This window comes from Cricetulus griseus, chromosome 2 (assembly GCF_003668045.3).
Source record: "Cricetulus griseus strain 17A/GY chromosome 2, alternate assembly CriGri-PICRH-1.0, whole genome shotgun sequence".
Lineage (NCBI taxonomy): Eukaryota > Metazoa > Chordata > Mammalia > Rodentia > Cricetidae > Cricetulus > Cricetulus griseus.
In genome coordinates this window covers 128,480,703-128,500,567 of record NC_048595.1, presented here as the reverse complement: position 1 = coordinate 128,500,567, position 19,865 = coordinate 128,480,703, and the positions used below count along the sequence as shown (strand labels likewise).

General features: G+C 37.4%; 1 protein-coding gene across 1 annotated transcript in view; it reads left to right on the top strand.

Moving 5' to 3' along the window:
- Slc26a7 (solute carrier family 26 member 7) overlaps positions 1-18,550 on the top strand; it is a 114,675-nt gene extending 96,125 nt beyond the window's left edge. Inside the window, exons 13-18 of the mRNA XM_035439968.1 lie at positions 1,468-1,605; positions 3,950-3,998; positions 10,701-10,801; positions 14,451-14,505; positions 14,590-14,693; positions 15,651-18,550. Of these exons, the coding sequence (XP_035295859.1) occupies positions 1,468-1,605; positions 3,950-3,998; positions 10,701-10,801; positions 14,451-14,505; positions 14,590-14,693; positions 15,651-15,686 (483 nt within the window). The 3' untranslated portion in view covers positions 15,687-18,550. The remainder of the gene's footprint in view (positions 1-1,467; positions 1,606-3,949; positions 3,999-10,700; positions 10,802-14,450; positions 14,506-14,589; positions 14,694-15,650) is intronic.
- The last annotated feature ends 1,315 nt before the right edge of the window (positions 18,551-19,865 follow it).

Here is a 19,865-nt window from a genome sequence, read left to right as displayed (position 1 = left end):
AGTTTTGAAACAGGGTTTCTCTGTGTAACAGTCGAATCTTTATTTGTTAACAAATATTTGGTTTTTTCATCTTAAAACTCCTGGAACAATCAAATCTGATGACTACATATGGCAAACCTAAACATTAATGGTTTGTTTTCAGTTTCTCAGTGGTTGCCTCTGGATTAAAAGTTACATTGGCAGCTTACTCTTTTTGATTTCTTGTATTATTTGTTACATTTCCCTCACTTTCTAGAGTTAAGGTGTTTTCAGTTTTATAAACCCTGAAATATATACTTTAAACTTTTATTTTAAAAGAACAGTTGAACAGTGAGCTACTGAATTACCCACATTTATGTACCTAAATCTTTATTTCTTCTGCCTGCATGCATGGCTATTCTCTGCATGTCTTCCTCTATGGGAATACTAAAGCCTGAAGGAGTTAAGCCTTGCTTGGTTGGTAAGGAGCGATCATTGCACAGGACTAGCCATCTTCTCAATCAGATACCTGTCCTAAAGTCACAGAAAAGGGGATTTTGTTTGAACAGCACCAAGTCCTGTCAATACTGCCTGAGCAGAATGGCAAAGTAGGAATATTTTGTGTCAGAGCCTTTTTTCATCATTTGTCTACAATCTGGCAGCATGTGTAATCCAGGACTGGCCTAGGAAACCTTTGTTCCAGATACCGTCTTTTATGGCTTTCTTCCAATTAGGACTGCCGATTATTTGCAAGATCATACTTTAGCTAGAGGGGAGCTTATATCAGTGTTTTGTAAAGGGATGATTGTGGACACTTTGAGACAGTTTCAGTTGTATTAAAATGCTGGTGGACTCAGTAGCAAAGAGCTTGCCTAGCATATGAGAGGCTCTGGTTTGATCCACACCATTGTGAAAACAACAGTCAGTTAATTTTAATTTGTAGGGGGAATGAAAGGGGGACTTTGTGGGAGGATGGGCAGTCTAGGCTATTGCCTTAAACTTACTGAAAAACTGTGAACTTGTTTTGTTACTCATGTTTCTCAATACAGAAGTCTGTATTTCCTTGATATATGTGGTATTCCATTAAGACTTACAAGTAAATTTCAATAACAAAAATGTTAGCTCAGGGTTTGCATCCATGCTTGATATATCATGGCTAGTTAATACCCACGGGAGGCCTGCACTTTACTGAGGAGAAACAGAGGAGGAAGAGTGGATGGGTGGGTTGTGGGGCCACTTGGAGGACAGAAGGGAGGAGAAACTGCATTCAGGATGTAAAAAGAAAATTAAATACAAAAAACAAAGAGAGAGAGAGAGAGAGAGAGAGAGAGAGAGAGAGAGAGAGAGAGAGAGAGAGGAGAAAGGAGAGAGAGAGAGATTGCATCCACAATTAAATGATGTGTTGACCACAAGATTTGGTCTAATGAGGTATAATTAATTTTTGGTTTTTGTTTTGATTTTTTCTCACTTGATTCGGAGTTCTGAATCTTTTTTCCCCCCCTTTAAAAGGAAACCTTGCAACAGGTAAAAATCATCTCAATAAACAACCCGCTTGTTTTCCTGAATGCAAAGAAGTTGAATACTGATCTAATGAAAATAATCCTAAAGGAAAATGACAGCAGTCACCCACTTGATGATGTCAGCAAGGTAGGGATACCAGGTTAATGATGTGTGTCATACTACAGACCACTGAAAACGTCCTCAGGTAAACAGCAATGGGGCACAGATGTGTTTATAGACCCGTTTCTCAGAAAAAAAGAACTTAATACTGTGTGTTTGCCTATTCATTACTGTATAGCCTAAGAATAGGAGGATATTAAATATTTTTAAATTTGTTCATCATGGTCCTAAGGTAAACATGTGATGATATAGTTCTTGAGAATATGGAGTATGGTAAAGAACTTGAAAGGAGCATAAATTATTGTGATCACTATTATAACATTATTATGAAATTGTCCCTCTCTTCTTCCCTTCCCTTTCCTTTATTTTCTGAAAATTGAGACAGTCTCCCTATATAGTCCATGACCTTTCTGTCCCATTCTCCTGAGTGCTTGGATGATAGATGTGTGCTGTCACCCCACTACCACTCAGCTTTCTTTGTTTCTGTAAGAAATCTCAGTGAACAGATCTTGAGTCAAATGTGCACCAGAGTGAGTCAGTGTGAATGTGTAGTTTTCCCTCAGATCCTCAAGTCCCAAGTCCTTCAAAATGTCCACAGCTTGAGCTCCAGAACCAAGCTGCCTGTGTTTGTCACCCACCAGCTGTGGGAATTTAGATGAGCTTGTGTTTCAGGGTCCTCATGATAAACAGCAATGGGGCACAGATGTGTTTATAGACCCGTTTCTCAGAAAATGATTATGATCATTTCAGAAGATGATTCAAAGAGGTAAATATGTAAAACTACTCAGACTAGTGCTTGGACTGCCCAACCAAACCATCGGTTTGGTTGACTGTCTTTCTCCTGAGGCATTCTTTAACTCTCCAGATATCTTTTCTTCATGCTTGAGTATGTATCTCTTAGTCACTCAAGTACATGGGAGGTCTAAGGCCTCTTTTTTTCTGCTCTCAAGAGCTGCACAGAAGGGTGTCCATTTGTCCACAGCTTCATGCTTTTGTCCATAGTTCTCATCCTGATTTGCCAATGACCTTTAACCCCCACCTCACATACATGACCAGACACATGATTTTCATAGTCACAGTTGAAAATGAAGGCACGATGTTCTTTTCTCTGTAATTATTAACACTTGCAAGATGATGGCATCCGTGTATAAATGACCCTTTACACAAGAGAGCCTTTGGGACACTAAAGATTGTAAATGCATGATATGTGTCCTGCCTTTGTGCTTTTAGGGTTCACTTTCAAGGGAATATTGAGGATTATGGCTAGTGTCTTTAGCTTGGGAACTGCTCCTTTATCTAGTTGCTCATGTTTATAGTAGGCCTGTTTCTTACACAGAACCATAATACTGTATGGCAGTGCACAGTTGTAATAGCTTTTGTGGACTGGAGCAAGCCCACAGTCACCATACAAAGTAGTATTAAGAAAAAAAGAGACATGTTTTTAAATAATCTGATTAACCCATAAGACATTTGCCTAATTTATTATCTTTCACCTAAACCCCTGCTATGCAGTGTAACCCAGGGCCTTCTGAAGAGAACCTATATTCCCAACAATGCTTTTTGTCTCCTTCCTTCGGTTAGGAGTACCATTCATTTGTAAATTTATGGCCTAGACCCTGCCTGGGATAATATGACAGACTTTGGAGATTCTCCCATGGAGGGCCTCACCCTCCCTGGGGAGCAGAGGGGGAATGAGGAGCTTGGGGGGCTTTCTGGGGGTAGGGGAGGAGGAGAGGGAGAGTGAGCGGAGATAGACATGTGAAGCAAGCTCATTACTAATTTTAAAAAATAATAATAAAGGGGGGAAGAGTGATGATATCTAATTCAGTGGGTAATGAAGAGAATTAAATGGAAATGTGTTGATACTTAGTATTATGCTTTTTTGTTATAAAGATCTCGGAAGGTGTTTGCTAATATGTTATTACTTTTTTTAAAAAGGAGAGAGAGAGAGAGAGAGAGAGAGAGAGAGAGAGAGAGAGAGAGAGAGAGAGAGCAATCGCCGAGGCATCACTGTTGGAGAAGCTGAACTATGATACAGAACAATAAGTGCTTCTCAGGCATTTTCATGGGGCTAATGTGTGTGAAAGGATTTCTGACCTCAGATCAAAGCAAATTTAGTCTTTCAAAAAATGTTCTGACATCTGACTCAGTGAGCAAACTACTTACTGAACTTACGTATACTTCCTTCCAGCCCATAATTGTTTCTTCATTTCCTACCTCACGGAACACAGCATCAGAAACAAGCCTAGAGAAATATACATCTGAATGAGATAATTGTTGCCACTTACAATTAGCTCATTCAGATAAGAAAGGAATGCATAGCTCTATTGCTTCACAACATTTTTATTCTTTTCATTTATTTTTATTTCAGTGTGAACAGAACACCTTGCTCAGTCCCCTGTCGAATGGCAACTGCAATGGTGAGTTCGTTTTCAGGAAAAGGTAGTCTTAATGCCTTGACGTGAATTCATACAGACAATAAAAATCCCCTTCTCCTTTCCCTCTCTGTTGGCCTCCCGCTCCCTGTAGGCATCTTGTTCTTCAGCTAGAATCTCCTCCTTTCCCCCCTTTACTTTCCCCTCCTCATTCTCCCTTCCTATTCCCTCTTATTTTCCCTTGTCCTCCTTTCCATCCCTCGGCCTCTTTCCTCACACTTCCGTCTCCTTCCCTTTCTTCCATCTCTTTTTACCTCCCGCTTCTTTCCCTTCCCCTCTTCTTGCCTCCATCTGTCTCATTTCTTTCTCCATAAATTGAACATCTCTATATAGTCTTAATATAGATCAACCTTTTAATCTCACATACATTTTAGATTTCTACTTCACACAAGTAAATCAATTACAGGATCATGCTTTCCTAGGATAAATGTTAGGCAACAGCAACAATGTTTTAATGATGTGTCCTTGATAAATTGTCCAGGTCAATGTTTATTCTCTAGAAATTTATCCTCCCGTAAGAGCAGGAGTTGAGTTGACTTTCTTTCAATATACAGAAACTGAGAGACATAGGAGGCAGCCATGCACAACTGTGCAGTCTGAGCAGGACCGTACTGATGTATGACCCTGCAGTATGAGTGACACCACAGAGCAGTACCCACAACAGCTAGGTGATAAAAGACAGAATTAATAAAATTCAAATCATTTCTAACCAGAGGACTAAATTCCCAACAGGTTGGTATGGAATTGTACATTATATGATTTCAATATCATTAGTTGGTGAGAAAGAAAAAAGAACAAAAGGAAGAAAATTTAAAAAATCTGTTGCAGTGAATGTGAGCATGATTCATAAGCATGATAAGAGGTCTGACTCTGGCTTTTTCTCTGTGTCCATAAACTGGAACTGTAATACAAGTTTCAGCATGTTTCAGATAATGGAAATTATGCATGCAGATTTATGGGCCCATATGAAATTTATATGTAAATCATTTTGAAAAGATTTACTCATTTTATTTTTAATTATGTGTATGTGTAGGGAAGGTTGATGGTGGGGCATGTGCACATGAATACAGGTGCCTGCAATGGGCCAGAGGATAACATTGACTCCCTAGATGTGGACTTCTAGACTTCTAGGAACCAGGCTCAGGCCCTGTCTTAGGAATGGTATAGGCTCTTAACTACTAAGACACCTTACATCTCTTCAGCTCCTAAACTGTAAGTTTTAATGGAAGTAAGTTTAGAACAAGAAAATAACCACAGAATCTCATTGTATTTGGAAATTAGTAAATACTTCTTGTATTTATATATTATCTTAAGAGGAAATCATAGTCGGAAATGGAGAAAGAGGTAAATTATAAGGAAATGCATATTAAAATATATGGTACTGAGAGAAAACTACTCTATTCACTCACCATCTTCATTTTTTTACTTCTTTGGGCACTCCAATTTATCCTTAGTCATCAGTAGCTTGTTTTTCCTCCTGCCTTCCTCATCCTCCCTGCCCCCTCATTCAGTCACACCACTCTGCCCCCACCTTTCCAAGACTTCCTGTGGTCTTGTTCCCAATTCCATCACTAAACGTCTTCTTGGGCTCACTACCTTAGGGTATCACCCCTGTGATGCCCCCATTCTTAATTTCTTTCAAAGTGAATCAACATGCCTCTCAGATAGCTTTTTTTTTTTTTTTCCTGTTTCGAGACAAATGATGACACTAAGCTGAAAACTTTCAAACAGGGAACAACAGAATCCAGGTGTGTCTATAAGGGAAGCTGTATTTAATTTACTGGTAAGTTAAATGTGATGTTCAGTCACCTAGGAGATATTCAGCTGGGTTAAGCGATAAAGAATAGGACCCAAAGAGACTCAATCAAGGGGAGACATAGAGTAAGAAAAGCACTGGGTAAACGAGAAAAGAGTCAAAAACCCCCTTTCTCTAACAACCTTTTCAGATGTAGAGTTGACAAACAATAGATTAAACAAACTTGTAAAACTGTTTACATAGATGAGAAGATGGAAGCCATAGCATTTTTTTCTGAATGAAAACTATAATTGTTAACTTGTGAAGAGATCTTCCAGAAGTATGTTTAGGGCATCTGATGATATTGCTTACAGGAGTCCAGTAGAATCTTTTGCCATGGTGAACTTGCCTGTGTGTGTGTGTGTGTGTGTGTGTGTGTGTGTGTGTGGTCTTCTACCATCTGTTCCCCTTAAGGAAACCTCCAGGTTCCCTCATATAACTCTGGCTTCTTTACATTCATGCAGTTTCCATGTTGTCACTGGCAAATATTTCTCTTTTTTCCTTTTTTATTTAAATTAGAAACAAGTTTCATTTACATGTCAATCCCAGTTCCCTCTCCCTCCCCTCCTTCCCTGCTCACCCCACCCCCTATTCCATTCCCTTTCTGCTCCCTAAGGAGGGTGAAGCCTTCTATGGAGGATCTTCAAAGTCTGTCATATCATTTGGCATAGGGCTTAGACCCTCCCCAGTGTGTCTAGGCTGAGAGAGTATCCCTCTTTGTGGAGCGGGCTCCCAAAGTCCGTTCATGTACTAAATACTAAATCCACAACAAGTGGTCCCATAGATTAACTAGACCTCCAAACTGACACCCATGTTCAGAGGGTCTGGAACCGTCCTATGCTGGTTTCCCAGCTATCAGTCTGGGGTCCATGAGCAAGCCCAGGTCAGCTGTTGCTGTGGGTTTCTCCAGCCTGGTCTTGACCCCTTTGCTCATCACTCCTCCCTCTCTGCAACTGGGTTCCAGGATTCAGCTCAATATTTCATGTATTCTTTTAAGATTACTTAACTTAGGGATGGTAAGTGGTACTGCATATTCAGTGATTAAGAAAGTAGAGGTGGCTTCTGCTGTCATGGAGCCCAAAGTTGAAACAAACTTCCACCTTCCTTACACCCTTCCCCTACTCTTAACCTCCAAATAAAAAACTCAGGTATATAAACCTCCAGCACTGTTATAGTAATTATCCTAAGCTCAGTGGCTTAAAGCAGCACTCATTTATTACATTACAGTGCAGTGACAAGTTTCAGAGTGAGTCTCATGAGCGTAGCATTGCAGTTATGGCTGGGATATACTTCTTTTGGAGGTTCAATGGGAAAACCCCCTGCCCCTTTCCAACTTGGTCCATCTGCATTCCTTGGTTCATGCTGCCATTAATTTTCAAGTCAGTAGAGGCATCTTCAGGTCACTCTGATCCCTTCTTCATCATCTCTGACTCTGAATTTCCTTACACTTGGATGGTCTAGGATAACCTCCCCATGCTAACATGGAGAATTCAGTCAAATCTGCAAAGTTCTTGTTGCCCTGTAAGGTGGCATATTCACAGATCCTGAGGATGAGGAGGTAGACTTTGGAGGTGTTTGTGTGTGTGTGTGTGGGGGACATTGTCAGTTGTTTCTGGTTCTTCCTTTGCACTTTCTGTGCATCTACTCCAGCTTTCATAAGTTATAAGCTGGACTGACTATTCTCCATTTGACTGCCAGTGTATTGAAGACAGGCACCATCATCACTCTGTTCACCACTGCATTTACATCTCCTAACAGGGTGCTTAAATTCACACTGCATCTGTATTAATTGTCTGCTGGGATTAATGAGAGAACAGACCTGTGAATGAAATGTTCAGTAATAATCACACCTTTTTCCAAAGAGAGTATTGTTTGTTCTAAATATCTCTTGTTCTCTTAATCCCTTAGAAATTAGAGAATTCTGTTTCTCAATAGTTAATTGATGCCAATAGAAGATACTTTTAAAAATTACGAGTGACTCACTGAGTATCAGAATCTTTTGAAATAAATGGAAAACACTCCTAAATTATGCAACTATGACATTTTTTAATTAAATATTCCACAGGAAAGAGCTGTCTTTAATTGCCTGGGTTTAATTGCCCCCACACACCTGATGGTTAATGTCTTCTCTGTTTTTTTTCTTTTTTCTTTTGTTGTTGTTGATGATGAAGTCCATCATTTACCACCTGCCCTGAGGAGATAGATTAGTCTCTCCTTTGCAATGCTCCAAGCTTACCTCAGTTGCTTATAGCTATTAGCGTGCATTCTCTTCACTCTTATCTCAGATGATGCAATTCCTATTGTGTTACTTGATTTTCTTAGAAGATGGAAAACAAGGGTATATCTTTAATTTATTGCAACGACAAGGCCAAGGAGATATGGGCAAATGAAATGATTTATTAATTTTGAAAGATTTCAGAAATGTCCATTGTATTTAAGTTTTCAGCTCGTGAATCAGAAGTGTCACCATTAGGATTTTATTTTTGTTCAAAAGGTGTGCTATTGGTTGATTTCTTTGAAATAACTTACATAAAAACATATATTTCAAATTAAGTGACAATGTTGAGAACCTGGTGTGCTGCTGCACCATGGAAACAACATCTTCCCAGAGGAAGATGTTTGTAGGAAGAAAATGGAAGAAGGAAAAAATGCAATTGTATTATAATCTCAAAAAAGCAAAGAAAAAGAGAATAAGAAAAGAAGACATTGAGATAACAGAAAACTTAAAATTCAGTAGTTTTCTATTTTATAGTTAAATATTGAATTTTTTGAAGACTTTTTTTAGCAAAATTATACAGTGTCACTTAATTTGAAATACATGTTTTTTAATGTCATTTGATCAGAACAATACTGAGCACAAGGATAAAGTGTCTTTTGTCTTGCATCATTAGAGAAACCACAAGACCTCACTCCAATTTTCACACCAATTTTGTCATCATTGCCATTTTAAGCCCTAACCCCAAATATTTGCATGGATTAGTCACTTAATCATTCACTTAATCAAGGCTATTGGGTAATGAAAGCACTGATCTTTAAGTAGTTAGTGGTTGTCCTGGTAATTTTTTTAACACTTTTTGGAGCAGGGAATATGCTTAGAGTCATAGCACTTGCCTATGTGTGTAATGTAAATATTCTACTGTGTCTGATCAGCAAGAGTGGGACTGGGAAGACACATACCCAAGTGGTATGAGTTGTTCTAACACACTGCTACTGTAAACAAGACACATAATGTTTTATTTTCTAAAACCAATATGTTTAAAATGATTTTCATAGGAAAGTCTCAAATACAGAATCCTAGTGTATACTATGAACATAACTAGTCTTACTAAATGTCTAGTATCTAACTTAATAAGAAAGATCTAGTCTTTATATATGTATATATTATACATACATATTTATATATGTACATATATATATATCCCATATGTGTGCCACACACAGATTTGTTTTTAATTACCCGAGACTTAATTGTTTTGAGAGTATAAAATGTTTCTACATTGTATAAAAATGTATTTATGACCAAATCAGCATTCCACTGTAAAGTAGAACGTATCTTCTTTACCTAGAATGAACATTTTAATTGTCCCTGCATTCCAATTCTTTCCCATCTCCAAACCAGGGGCACAATTTATGGGAGGGAATAAACAAGAATCCCTGTGCTATGGAGCGATGTCTTGTGGTTTCACTTATGGTGAATGACAAAAGACTCCTATTTGGGAGGACCTAAGTTATAGCCGCTTTCTACCTTGTTTGAGGTGCTGATGAATGTCTTGGGCAATGGAAGGACAGTGGAAGACTCCAAGAATGCTTTGCATTCTTTTTCTGGGAGAACAGGGAAACAGAAGGCAGGACTGCAGTGCCAGGTATACAGTAGACACAGGAGCTGGAGGAGTAGGGGACCATGGGCACTCATGTGTTTGAATGCCTCCTGTGGCCACACAGGCATTTCTGTCAAGGCTGAAAGTGAAGGAAGCATTCCTTGATCACATCAAAGAGATTTCCCCCATTTTATAAGTTCCCATTGTTTCTTACTTTTTTAAACTTAATCTTAGACAGTGTCTATGTCAGTTCTGTCCAAATTATTAGCTCCTTGAAGAAAAGAATAGACTCTGGCTCATACTTGTTATCATCCACTGCATATTTGAAGATTTCTCAGACATATTATGTTCCCTGTAGTTAGTTTAGTCAGTTAGTTAAAATGACCTGAAACTGTAAGTTAGAAACAAATCCTTTATGTGGACAAGACTTTTCAAATATACCAGGAGGCACTTTGTAGTGTTTTCCTGATGATGATTCTCATGTAACAATTTTCAGTATGCTTCATATTTTCTGGTCACCTGTTTTCATTTCTACATAACAGGATCACACTGTTTAGTTGGTTGCGGTTGGTTTTTATAGGGCTGGGTTGAACTTGGGACCCTGTTCATGCAGATTTACTGTGAATTAACTGAAAATTAATATTAGCACAGATCACCTCTAAAACTATGGAATATTCCCAAGCTTTTGACCTTTGCTTTAACAAATAAACTGACATGCATGATCTTCAGACATCACAAACAGGGCTCTTACTCTGGACCTACTCTCAAAAGAAGCAGCTGATTTGATAGTGTACCATTCAGAATGTCTGCACTATGCCTAGAGCTAACTTGCTAGATATCCTTTCAGACTCATTTAAATTTCTCCCATCAGTCTAATAAAAACAACATTAAAAACAACATTAACAACAAGCAAGAAACAGAGCTCAGAAATAATGGGTAATGAACTGAAATTTATAAGAATGAAAATGTTCAGAATTACCATTAGCCATGAGGCCACTGTTGCTTTGCAACTGTTCAACCAAGTTGGCAGCAAAAACCTGCAAATTCTAACTAGAGTTTCTGTGTCTCCTACAGAGGAAGCTTCCCAACGCTGCCCCTGTGATAAGTGTTCTTTGGTCCTGGATTGCAATGGCTTGACCTTTTTCGACTACACAGGAGTCTCTACACTTGTTGAGGTATCTACACAGCCTGGGTCAGGTCTGATTTCTTCCCTCCTTTTCAGTAGCAGGAGTCTCAGCTACAGAATCTAAACCCCTAAACACATAGAACAGTGTGCCTTATACTATAGTAGGTTTGTTTCAGAAGACCCATCTGGATTGTAGACTATATAGAGTAGGGGTTCCAAGTTGGAGGAGTGAGGAGACTGAGATTTGAGTGGTAGGGGGAGTCATATCTGCCAGGAAGTGAGTTTTCAATGTTTCTAGAATGGAGAGAAAATCCCCCTCAGGATACTGGCTCTATCTCCCAGCTAATCCTCCCTGAACTCTACTTCTGCCTGCTCCACTCAGTGAAACTGCTCTGTCTACTCCCTCTACTCATACTACGGCTGAGAAATGCTTGGTAATGGAAGCTTGAACCACACAGAGATACCCTCTTTTTTCTCTCTCTACCTGATCCTTGGTTTTTGTTTTTGTTGTTGTTGTTGTGTTAGCTCTGGGGCTCTAGTTCAGTGACAGAGTGGTGACTAGTAATAGAAGCCTTGGGTTCAATCTCCTGAATAAATATATAAATAAATGAACAGAAAAATTGATCGATTGAGTTCAGATTAATCAGTGTGGTACAGTTTTACATTGTGAATTTTGACTGAGATCCTATATATTTTGTATCTCTGCATTTATATTTTACTTTGAAATTTCCCACCTTTCACATTCCAGACAATGAAAGGTCAAATTGAGAATCTCTTGTCCAGTAGGATGCCAGTGCCAGTGTTTTGAGGGAAACTGCTTATCTGGAAATTCTGGCTATCCTGCTCGATCTGTCAAACTCCAGCTATGTGCTAGAGAATCATCCAATTGGTTAAAATCTCAGTCAATTCCTTTGTGGAAATGGGGAGATGATTTTGTTTTGAGAATTAGAAGTATTTAGAAAGCAAATACATGGTGCAAATCAGGGTTTCGGTACCTAGCCTCTCTTCACTGGATGGCCTTTATGGCTGGTGTTTTTCTTTTTTCTGTATTATTTGAGATGAGTCCAGGAAAATGTGCTGAAGTTCCTAAGTGCACCTAAAATTCAATTTCTGAGGCCAGGCTTTAAACAGTCATAGGAGACTGCTGCAGGTGGCCAGGGACGGTGCTGGGAAAGAGCCAGTATCCTCCACTGGGATAGGCCTGCGTGTGGATTTGCTGCTATTATTGAAGTTTATTTAAATTTGTGTCTGAAATGATTAGTTACCCTCTCCAGATGTTTGAAAAAACTCCTTAGAGTTGGTGAAGAAGACAAGAGATCCACTGCCCTTGAGCTTAGGGTTGAAGGCTGACAGTAAAAATGAATCAAGCAATCCAGGCATTGGGCCTGCTAATGAATGAAGGGATTTGCTTTGTTTTCCCTTAATCATGGCAATGAATTAAAAATTCTATATGTTGAATTAAGACAAGTGACAAAATTTCTTTTTAAATTGGCAGGAAAATTATACTTGCACTTGACAAGGTATTTTTCATTGTGTATACAAAACTAGAAGTTTTGTACCTGTTTTCATTTTTTCATCCATATTACTATTTTTTATTGTATCATGGCTACATTATAATGTGTGTTAAGAATGTAGGCTTTAAGGACAGAAAGCCTTTAAGGACAGAATCCTCTGGATTCACGTATCAGCCAAATGCTAGTTCTGTGCTTGGAGATAAAGTCTATTTCTATTCCTTCTACCTCCCTACATGTGTGTGGTCATATGTGTGAGTGTGGACATATGAATGACATATGTGTATGTCAAAGGACAGCCTCAGGTTTCAGTCCTTTTTTCAACCTTGTTTGAAACAGCATCTCTTCGTCATGTGCTGGGTAGCTGATGCGTGAGTTACTTTTTCTGTCTTTGCCTCCCATCTCACCCCAGTAGCAGTGGGACTGTCCTACCTACTGCATCCAGCTTTTCTGTGTGTTCTGAAAGTTCAAACCCAGGTCCTTATGCATCTGTGAGAAGTTCTGTACCTACTGAGCCATTTCCCTGGGCCCCATTTGTTTGCTTTTCTATATACTAGAAGTATAGATCTCTACTTTGTCACATTGTAAGCTCAGAGATAACATATGACACAGGAAATACTCATTAAGTATTGGCATGGCCAGCATAGTTAATAAGCACTCAGTAATGGCAACACTTAGTATTGCTTGTCTCATTTTAAAAAGTCGTTTCTTGCACTGGTGAGATGCCTCGGTGGGTAAAGGTGTTTTCTAAGTAAGCCTGGCATGTTGAGTTGATCCCCAGAACCTACATAAACATGAAAAGAATGAACTGACTCCATTTTTTTAAAAAAATGCATCATGTGCTGCCGTGTGCTCATGGATTACACAAACACACACACAGTAGTAGCATATATTATACATACACACACAACAGTAGCTAATATATATATGCACACACACATAAAGTTTTAAAACCATTTCTTAAAGTGAAAATAATATATTTGCAGGCAAGATTATTTTTTAATTCCAGCTACTTTGGGACAGAGTCTAGAGCTGAGAGCATCAGTGCCCCTCCACCATGCCAGCTTCTCTGAATTGTAGCAACCCTCTAGATTTAATTAATTCAATATGAAAAGCATTGATCCTGGAGTTGTGGATTGAAAGGAACTGGGTGACTTCTATTTAGTCTTTCACTGGGGACAGGTGTGGGGGTGGAGGTTGGTGAATTGGAGATTGTATTTATCAACATCAACAAGTCACCCATAATCGCAAAGTGTTTGTGCTCCATTGGGCTTTAGAGAAAGTCAAACAGTGAGAGGTCACCTTGAAGTACTCATATTAACTTACAGAAGCAGAGACACTCATTCAATGTCAAAGCCAGAGACCATGTTTCATAATTTGTGTTTTTCATTTATACTCAAAATGGTACAACTCTGATCAATCTACAATTCTCATTTTGAAAAAATGGCTTACTGATGGAGAAGGATGAGAGAAATTATGTATCTATAATGTGCATGGTTCCAATACATTCTAGATTGTACTGTAAATGTAGCTGTCTGTGTCTTGTATATAAGATGCATCTCCATCACATAACCAGTTCCATCCAACTGTAAATGAACCTTTACATGCATCTTAGGTAAAATTTATGGTCTTATTTGCTTTTGCTGAATTTAAGATCAATCGTTCATTTCTGGTTGAGTTGTCTAAGAGGTAAGGGTCAAGGTCCCAGTGCATCCAAGCATTAGTTAGAATCTCACCATGATGGACTTTTAAAACTGGAAAAATTGGCTCAGGTTATAATGCTGTTTAATAGCTGGGATTTACTGAGTCAATGAAATATTCCTAAAGCATTGCAAAGTATTAGAGTTAGCAGGCCAGCAGCCTTCATCACTTCCACAGATTGGGTCCTTGACTTTCAATAAAAGATGTTGAGAGCAATCTTATTCTTAGAGGGAAGAAAAAACTTTTCATTATTTTTCTGAAGAAATGGTAATATGAGCAGCTAAATTTAGTCTCTGTAGAATAATATCTCACTGTATGAATCTTTTAGAGCTTGCTGGCATGTCTTAACTGTAACAATGCCTCCCTCTTGTGGTTTGACTTCAGAAACATTGTTTTTATCACTTCTTTCCCTAGGAATTATCCTATTTTCCCACTGAAAACTAAGTTTCTGAACTAACCGAGAGTGTGCTCTTTTACTTCTTTCAGCTTTACCTAGATTGCAAGAGCAGGGGTGTCGATGTGTTCTTAGCCAACTGCACAGGTAAGAGTGTGTCATCCACTATCATCAAGTGAGGCCTCTCTGGGGCTCCATGTGTCTTTATGTGTCTCCTATGCTTTCTTGCAGCATCCTTGATAAAAGCAATGACGTACTGTGGAGACCTAGACACTGAGAAGCCAATTTTTTTTGACTCAGTACCTGCTGCAATAAGTACCATCCAGTCAAGTAAGGTGAGTTGGTTAGTTAGCAATCAGGCATTGTAAGAAAAACTAGCATACAGAATCAAGGGCTATGGAAGTATTACAGCAGTTTCCCTTCTACTGATATAAAAATCTGTAATATCCCTTCCCTTTGCATTTGAAACATTTACTGTAAGTAAAGGGGTGATTCTATTCCACTTGGTGGGCATGTTATGAACATCTGCTAAATAATTTGTATCTTCTAATGTTGTCATGACTTAGAGAGTTTGATGATCACCTATCAAGTTCAGATTCTTTGCTTTGACGACTTTCTGAGATCCACTGCCTTAAATTTGATGCAGAAATACTAAATGTAGATTTTAAATATATGTTTATGTCCAGATACTCTTGTCACTGTGTTCATTATATGTTGTCATCATATAAAGAGTCTGGTGGTCACATGAAGTACACACATAACTGTACAATATTGGGCCTTTTGGTTTAGTTTTACAGTGATTCCCAGAGCTGTGGTTTCCTGCAATTTTCCTGTAACTTGAATCATTTTGCCTTCCTCTTCCCTAGGACAGCATTAGTGCTTCCCACTGTGAGCCTGTCATCTTCAGTCAGAACAATATGTAGGTTCCAAATAATGCCATCATTATTAACATGTATTGGATATCTACTGTGTTATAGAATATTCTAAAGGCCTTATTCATATCAATTAAGTAAATTTGCCACTCCATACAAGGTATATACTCTCATTTAGCCAGTTTTTAGAGCTAGGAAAACCAAGCCCAAAGCAAGTTACACCATTTAACTTGTTACAGTCAGCCATTAGACCTTGGATTTGGAGCTTCCTCCTACATTGCTGTACTCTCACACCTCTGAGAATGTTCATTTTCATACCATGACTTGTGGCTGGCTTCTGTTACTGCCATTCTTTTACTATAGTACTGATTAGGAGATACTGTGAGTAATGTGTAGTTATTTCTTCTTATTCTCTTTTAGAATTTGAGCAAAGTCAGTGATCACAGTGAAGTCTGAGGCCCGTGTGATGAAGTGTACATCTCATCTTCAGCAAATGTCCTGAAGAGGCCAGATATTGGCATTTTGCACAAATTTTGGTGTATGGATGCTGCATATGACCTCTATTTCAATAAGAATGATATGGGTTAGCAGCCACATAGCCACTGGCCAAGGCTTGCTGACCTCTTATTTTTCTAATTTTTCTTAATAAACAGATTCATTTAGTTATTTTATATAGGGATCAGTATGCACGTAGCTTTAGTTTACTAAGTAGTAAAGACACTTATTTCCTTTTATGAGAGTATTTTATATGGTTTTATTTCTATTTTGTTGTAAGCTAACAAATTAAGGAACACTTTGATCATAAGTGGTTTGGACTATTTATAAGCCATTTGTAAAAAATTAAGATGATCTAACTAACACATAAAAAAAGTTAGTGAATTTGCTATTTTCCTATAGGTTTTACCCCAAAGTTACTTAAACATTTGTAAGATAACATATATGTACAGTGAGTAATGAAATCCATGGAAATAAAGTAATTGGGAAAAAAGACAAACTAGAAGAGATTGATGTCAATATCCATCTCTTTGACAATATTCATGTATTCAACTATGCTTTTGAATGTGGAAGAGAACTGGTGTTTTAGTAAAACTGAGTTCTTGCCATTTGTCTGCTTGCTTAGTTGTGAATACTGAAAACCATTTGGACATCCAATCAGATAGCTCTCAGCTCTACATTGCCACCTTAAGATGTCCTGCTTTCAGCCTTATTTTTATTGCAATTGGAGAATATGAGAATTCAGCATCTAATATTTTTCAGATAGGATCTTTTAGATGAAAATGTCATGAGTAGAATAGTTTTATGCTATTTTGGTACAAGATAAACCTTAGAAATTGTGAATTTTCTATTTGAGAGACAAGTCAATAAAATGTAATAGGTAATACTAAGATAGATAGATCACAGACAGACAGATGGCAGATAAATCTCCCTGGTATATTTCCATTTTCTTTGTTATAGGTGAACTTAGATGTGATTATCTGTAACTTTACCAAAACAGCAGGATAACTGACAACACTAAGGGCCAGATAGAAGTGTAAACATTATTTTTCATGCTTGTATATTTTATTTTTAAATTATATACAAGTATGCAATCTCACAATTTTCTAACAAATTAACTTATATCAGAAGCCAAAGATTACGGTTATTCTTTATTCTTAATGACATTTAAACTATTGTAGAGACTAATACTTTAAGAAAAGCAAGGTACTGCAAAGGGGGTTTGAAAAGCAAGTTAAAAATAGAAATTAAAGCCTGGCCATCTAGTGGTGGTTCTCAAGGGCATCTGTAAGAGCAAATTGTAACTCCTGTCCAACTGACATGTTGAAATATTCCACAGCAATTGTGTGGTAAACATTCATATGACCATCCATTTTTAGCACCTCTGACTTTGGTAAGATGAAATAATAAAATTAAAATGCCAAAAATAGTGTTCCCAATTTTCATAGTCATTTTAATTTTTACTGAAACAAACTAAAAAGAACCGTATTGGTTCACAAAGCCATAGTCTCCTCATTGCTAATTTGGTTAGTCACAAGTAAGGTGACTACTGTTTGTCATATATAATTCCATGAGGAGGTCAAAGGAGAATTGCAAATAGCTTCCTTATTAAAAGGAGTTTTATTCTGCATCATCCATTTGCATTATTCTAAATGTGCATGGTGGTGATATTCTCTACCCTCAATCCATTGGTCCCTGCTATATAATCATGAAAGAAAAGTATTATGGTACATATAAATTGATAGTTTGCTATGAAAGTTTGGCCTATAATTGAGCTCATGGCTTGTAGGCATTTTAAATTTGTGGTAGTCTATGGGCCATGGCTGACATTAAAATCATTATAGCTAATCAATTGATGATTTGTTCTGTTTTGTCAGTGCTGACACAATATTGTCTGAGAGTGCATTTAAGTATTTATAGTGTAATTTTAATGCACAGAAAGTTAACACCATTAACTCCATTGTCAAATGTTAATGCCATATTCAAAGACACGTAAGACAAATCATACACTGTGTTAAGTCCATTGTCCTATAGTTTATTCCGAGACCACGATATGTGTTTACCAAAAGAAAGCCTCTTGAATTAATTTGTAAGAGTCCAAGAACTACATATAAGTTTTAGACATCCAAGTGCTATTTCAGAGAAGCAGCAGAGAACATAGAAGCTACAAGACTGCTCCAGTGTTGCAATGTTTCTATCAGCATGTTGGCCTATTCTTATAAGGCCATCTAGGAAAATAGCATTAAAAAACAAAACTGGCCTATACAGGTGTTGAGAACCTAATATGGAAGATATGAAATATGTAACTAGGAAAAGACTTTTAACTTTACATTTATGCAAATTAAATGCCCTTAAATTTTGCCATTTGTCTTTCATTTTAAAGGTTATTTGCCCTCAATTATGTAATTTCAGTGTTATAAAGTTTAGCTTAAACTACTTTGCAATAATTTATTTGACAGATGTGCCATGCAATGTAATGAGGAAAGAGATCTTTCTTTTTTAATGAAAACATTAATGTGTTAATATCCCATATGAGTAATGCTTGACATTTGATGCTTCTTGAAATATGTTGGTATGTTGCTGAACATACATACACCTCTGAAATGTCAATTGTGTGTTCTGTAGGTTGATCTGATTCAGTATCAAATACACTTTTTGACAGTGAGTTTGTTGCCAGATAGATTCAAATAGGGAGTTAAGTGGTGCTTTCTCAATCCAAAGACTTGTAGTTAAAAATCATGTATTCTAATAGGCTGCACTTATTTTTATATTTTTTCATGCACTTAATTATTGTTTTTTATAATTATTTTTACTAACTCAGCATGTAACAGCCAATTTACATGGAAATAAATTGAAATATGATAAGTACAGTTTTTGTGGTTTTGTGTCCATTATTTCAGAGTATTTACTCCCCTACAAAGCAAATAGTACATATTGCTTTCTTGCTCTGACCACAGAATAGTATGTGTTGAAAATTCTTGGAAGTGTTCCTGATTCCTAGCAATTTGTTCTTACAAAATTTCAGCCTGGGTCTGTAAATTTCTTGATTTATACACTACTGAATGGGGCATGTATTTTTTTTCTGTTGTTTCTTCCTTTGTTTATTTATTTATTTATTTTTGCTAGTACTGAAATTGCATAACATTCTTTTGCCAGGCTTATATTCCTTTTGTTCTAATTTTAATTGATATCTATGTTTTTTGTTTTCTGCTAGTGTTCTTTGCTATGTGCTTTTGTCTTTGCTGAGTTCTGCGGCTGAGTTAAACTTTAATGGTGACTGTTCAGAAACAAAAAATTAAAGCATTTTTTCCTTATGAATTGGAGACACGATAGAGAATAAAACAGAAACTGAACAAAACATCCCTGCCCTCCCAGTGCTTGCATTCTAACCAGGGACTTCAGAAAATAAATAAATAAATAGAATGTGTCTAAAACATTTCTATTGTCAGGTGGATGATAATGTGCCAAGAGCATTAAAGTCGATTGAATGTACATCATGAGGTTGGACAGTATCCTAGATGGATGACAATATAAATGGGAATGCCTAAGAAGTCACTGTGACAAATACTAGACAGACAGACTTCATCCAAGATGAAGGTAGCTAATATGGTTTCTGGTAAGGGTTTCTTCTCTTGTAGGCTCTGCTCTCTCACTATGTGGGGAGAGTAGAAAGAAAAAGCCCTTAACATGGATTCTTATAAGGACCCACACTCATGACATTGAGTTTAAGAGTTTAACTTTACTTATTTATAATGCTCTTATAGACATTATATCCAACTAGAGTTCATCCATAGCTTTTTTCTTTTGACATCTCCTGTATTTGTGTCCCCTTAAATTTGAAAATGTTTTCATTAAAATTCCATAGCCCCAGAGGTCTTACCTCTGTCTAGCACTAATTCTAAAGTCTGACATCTAAATATTATCTTAAACATATGTGGCTCAGAATTAGAGGTGTGATTTGTTCCTACACAAAATTTCTCTCTAGCCACAAACCTATGCAAAATGCAAACTATACACTCCCCAAATACAGTAAAGGACAAGCAGAGGAAGGAGGCTCCCATTCAAAGAACATAAATGAAAGAAGGGAATAATAGGCACCAACCAAGAAAAAATTCAGCATGCCAAGATCACTAATTCAGA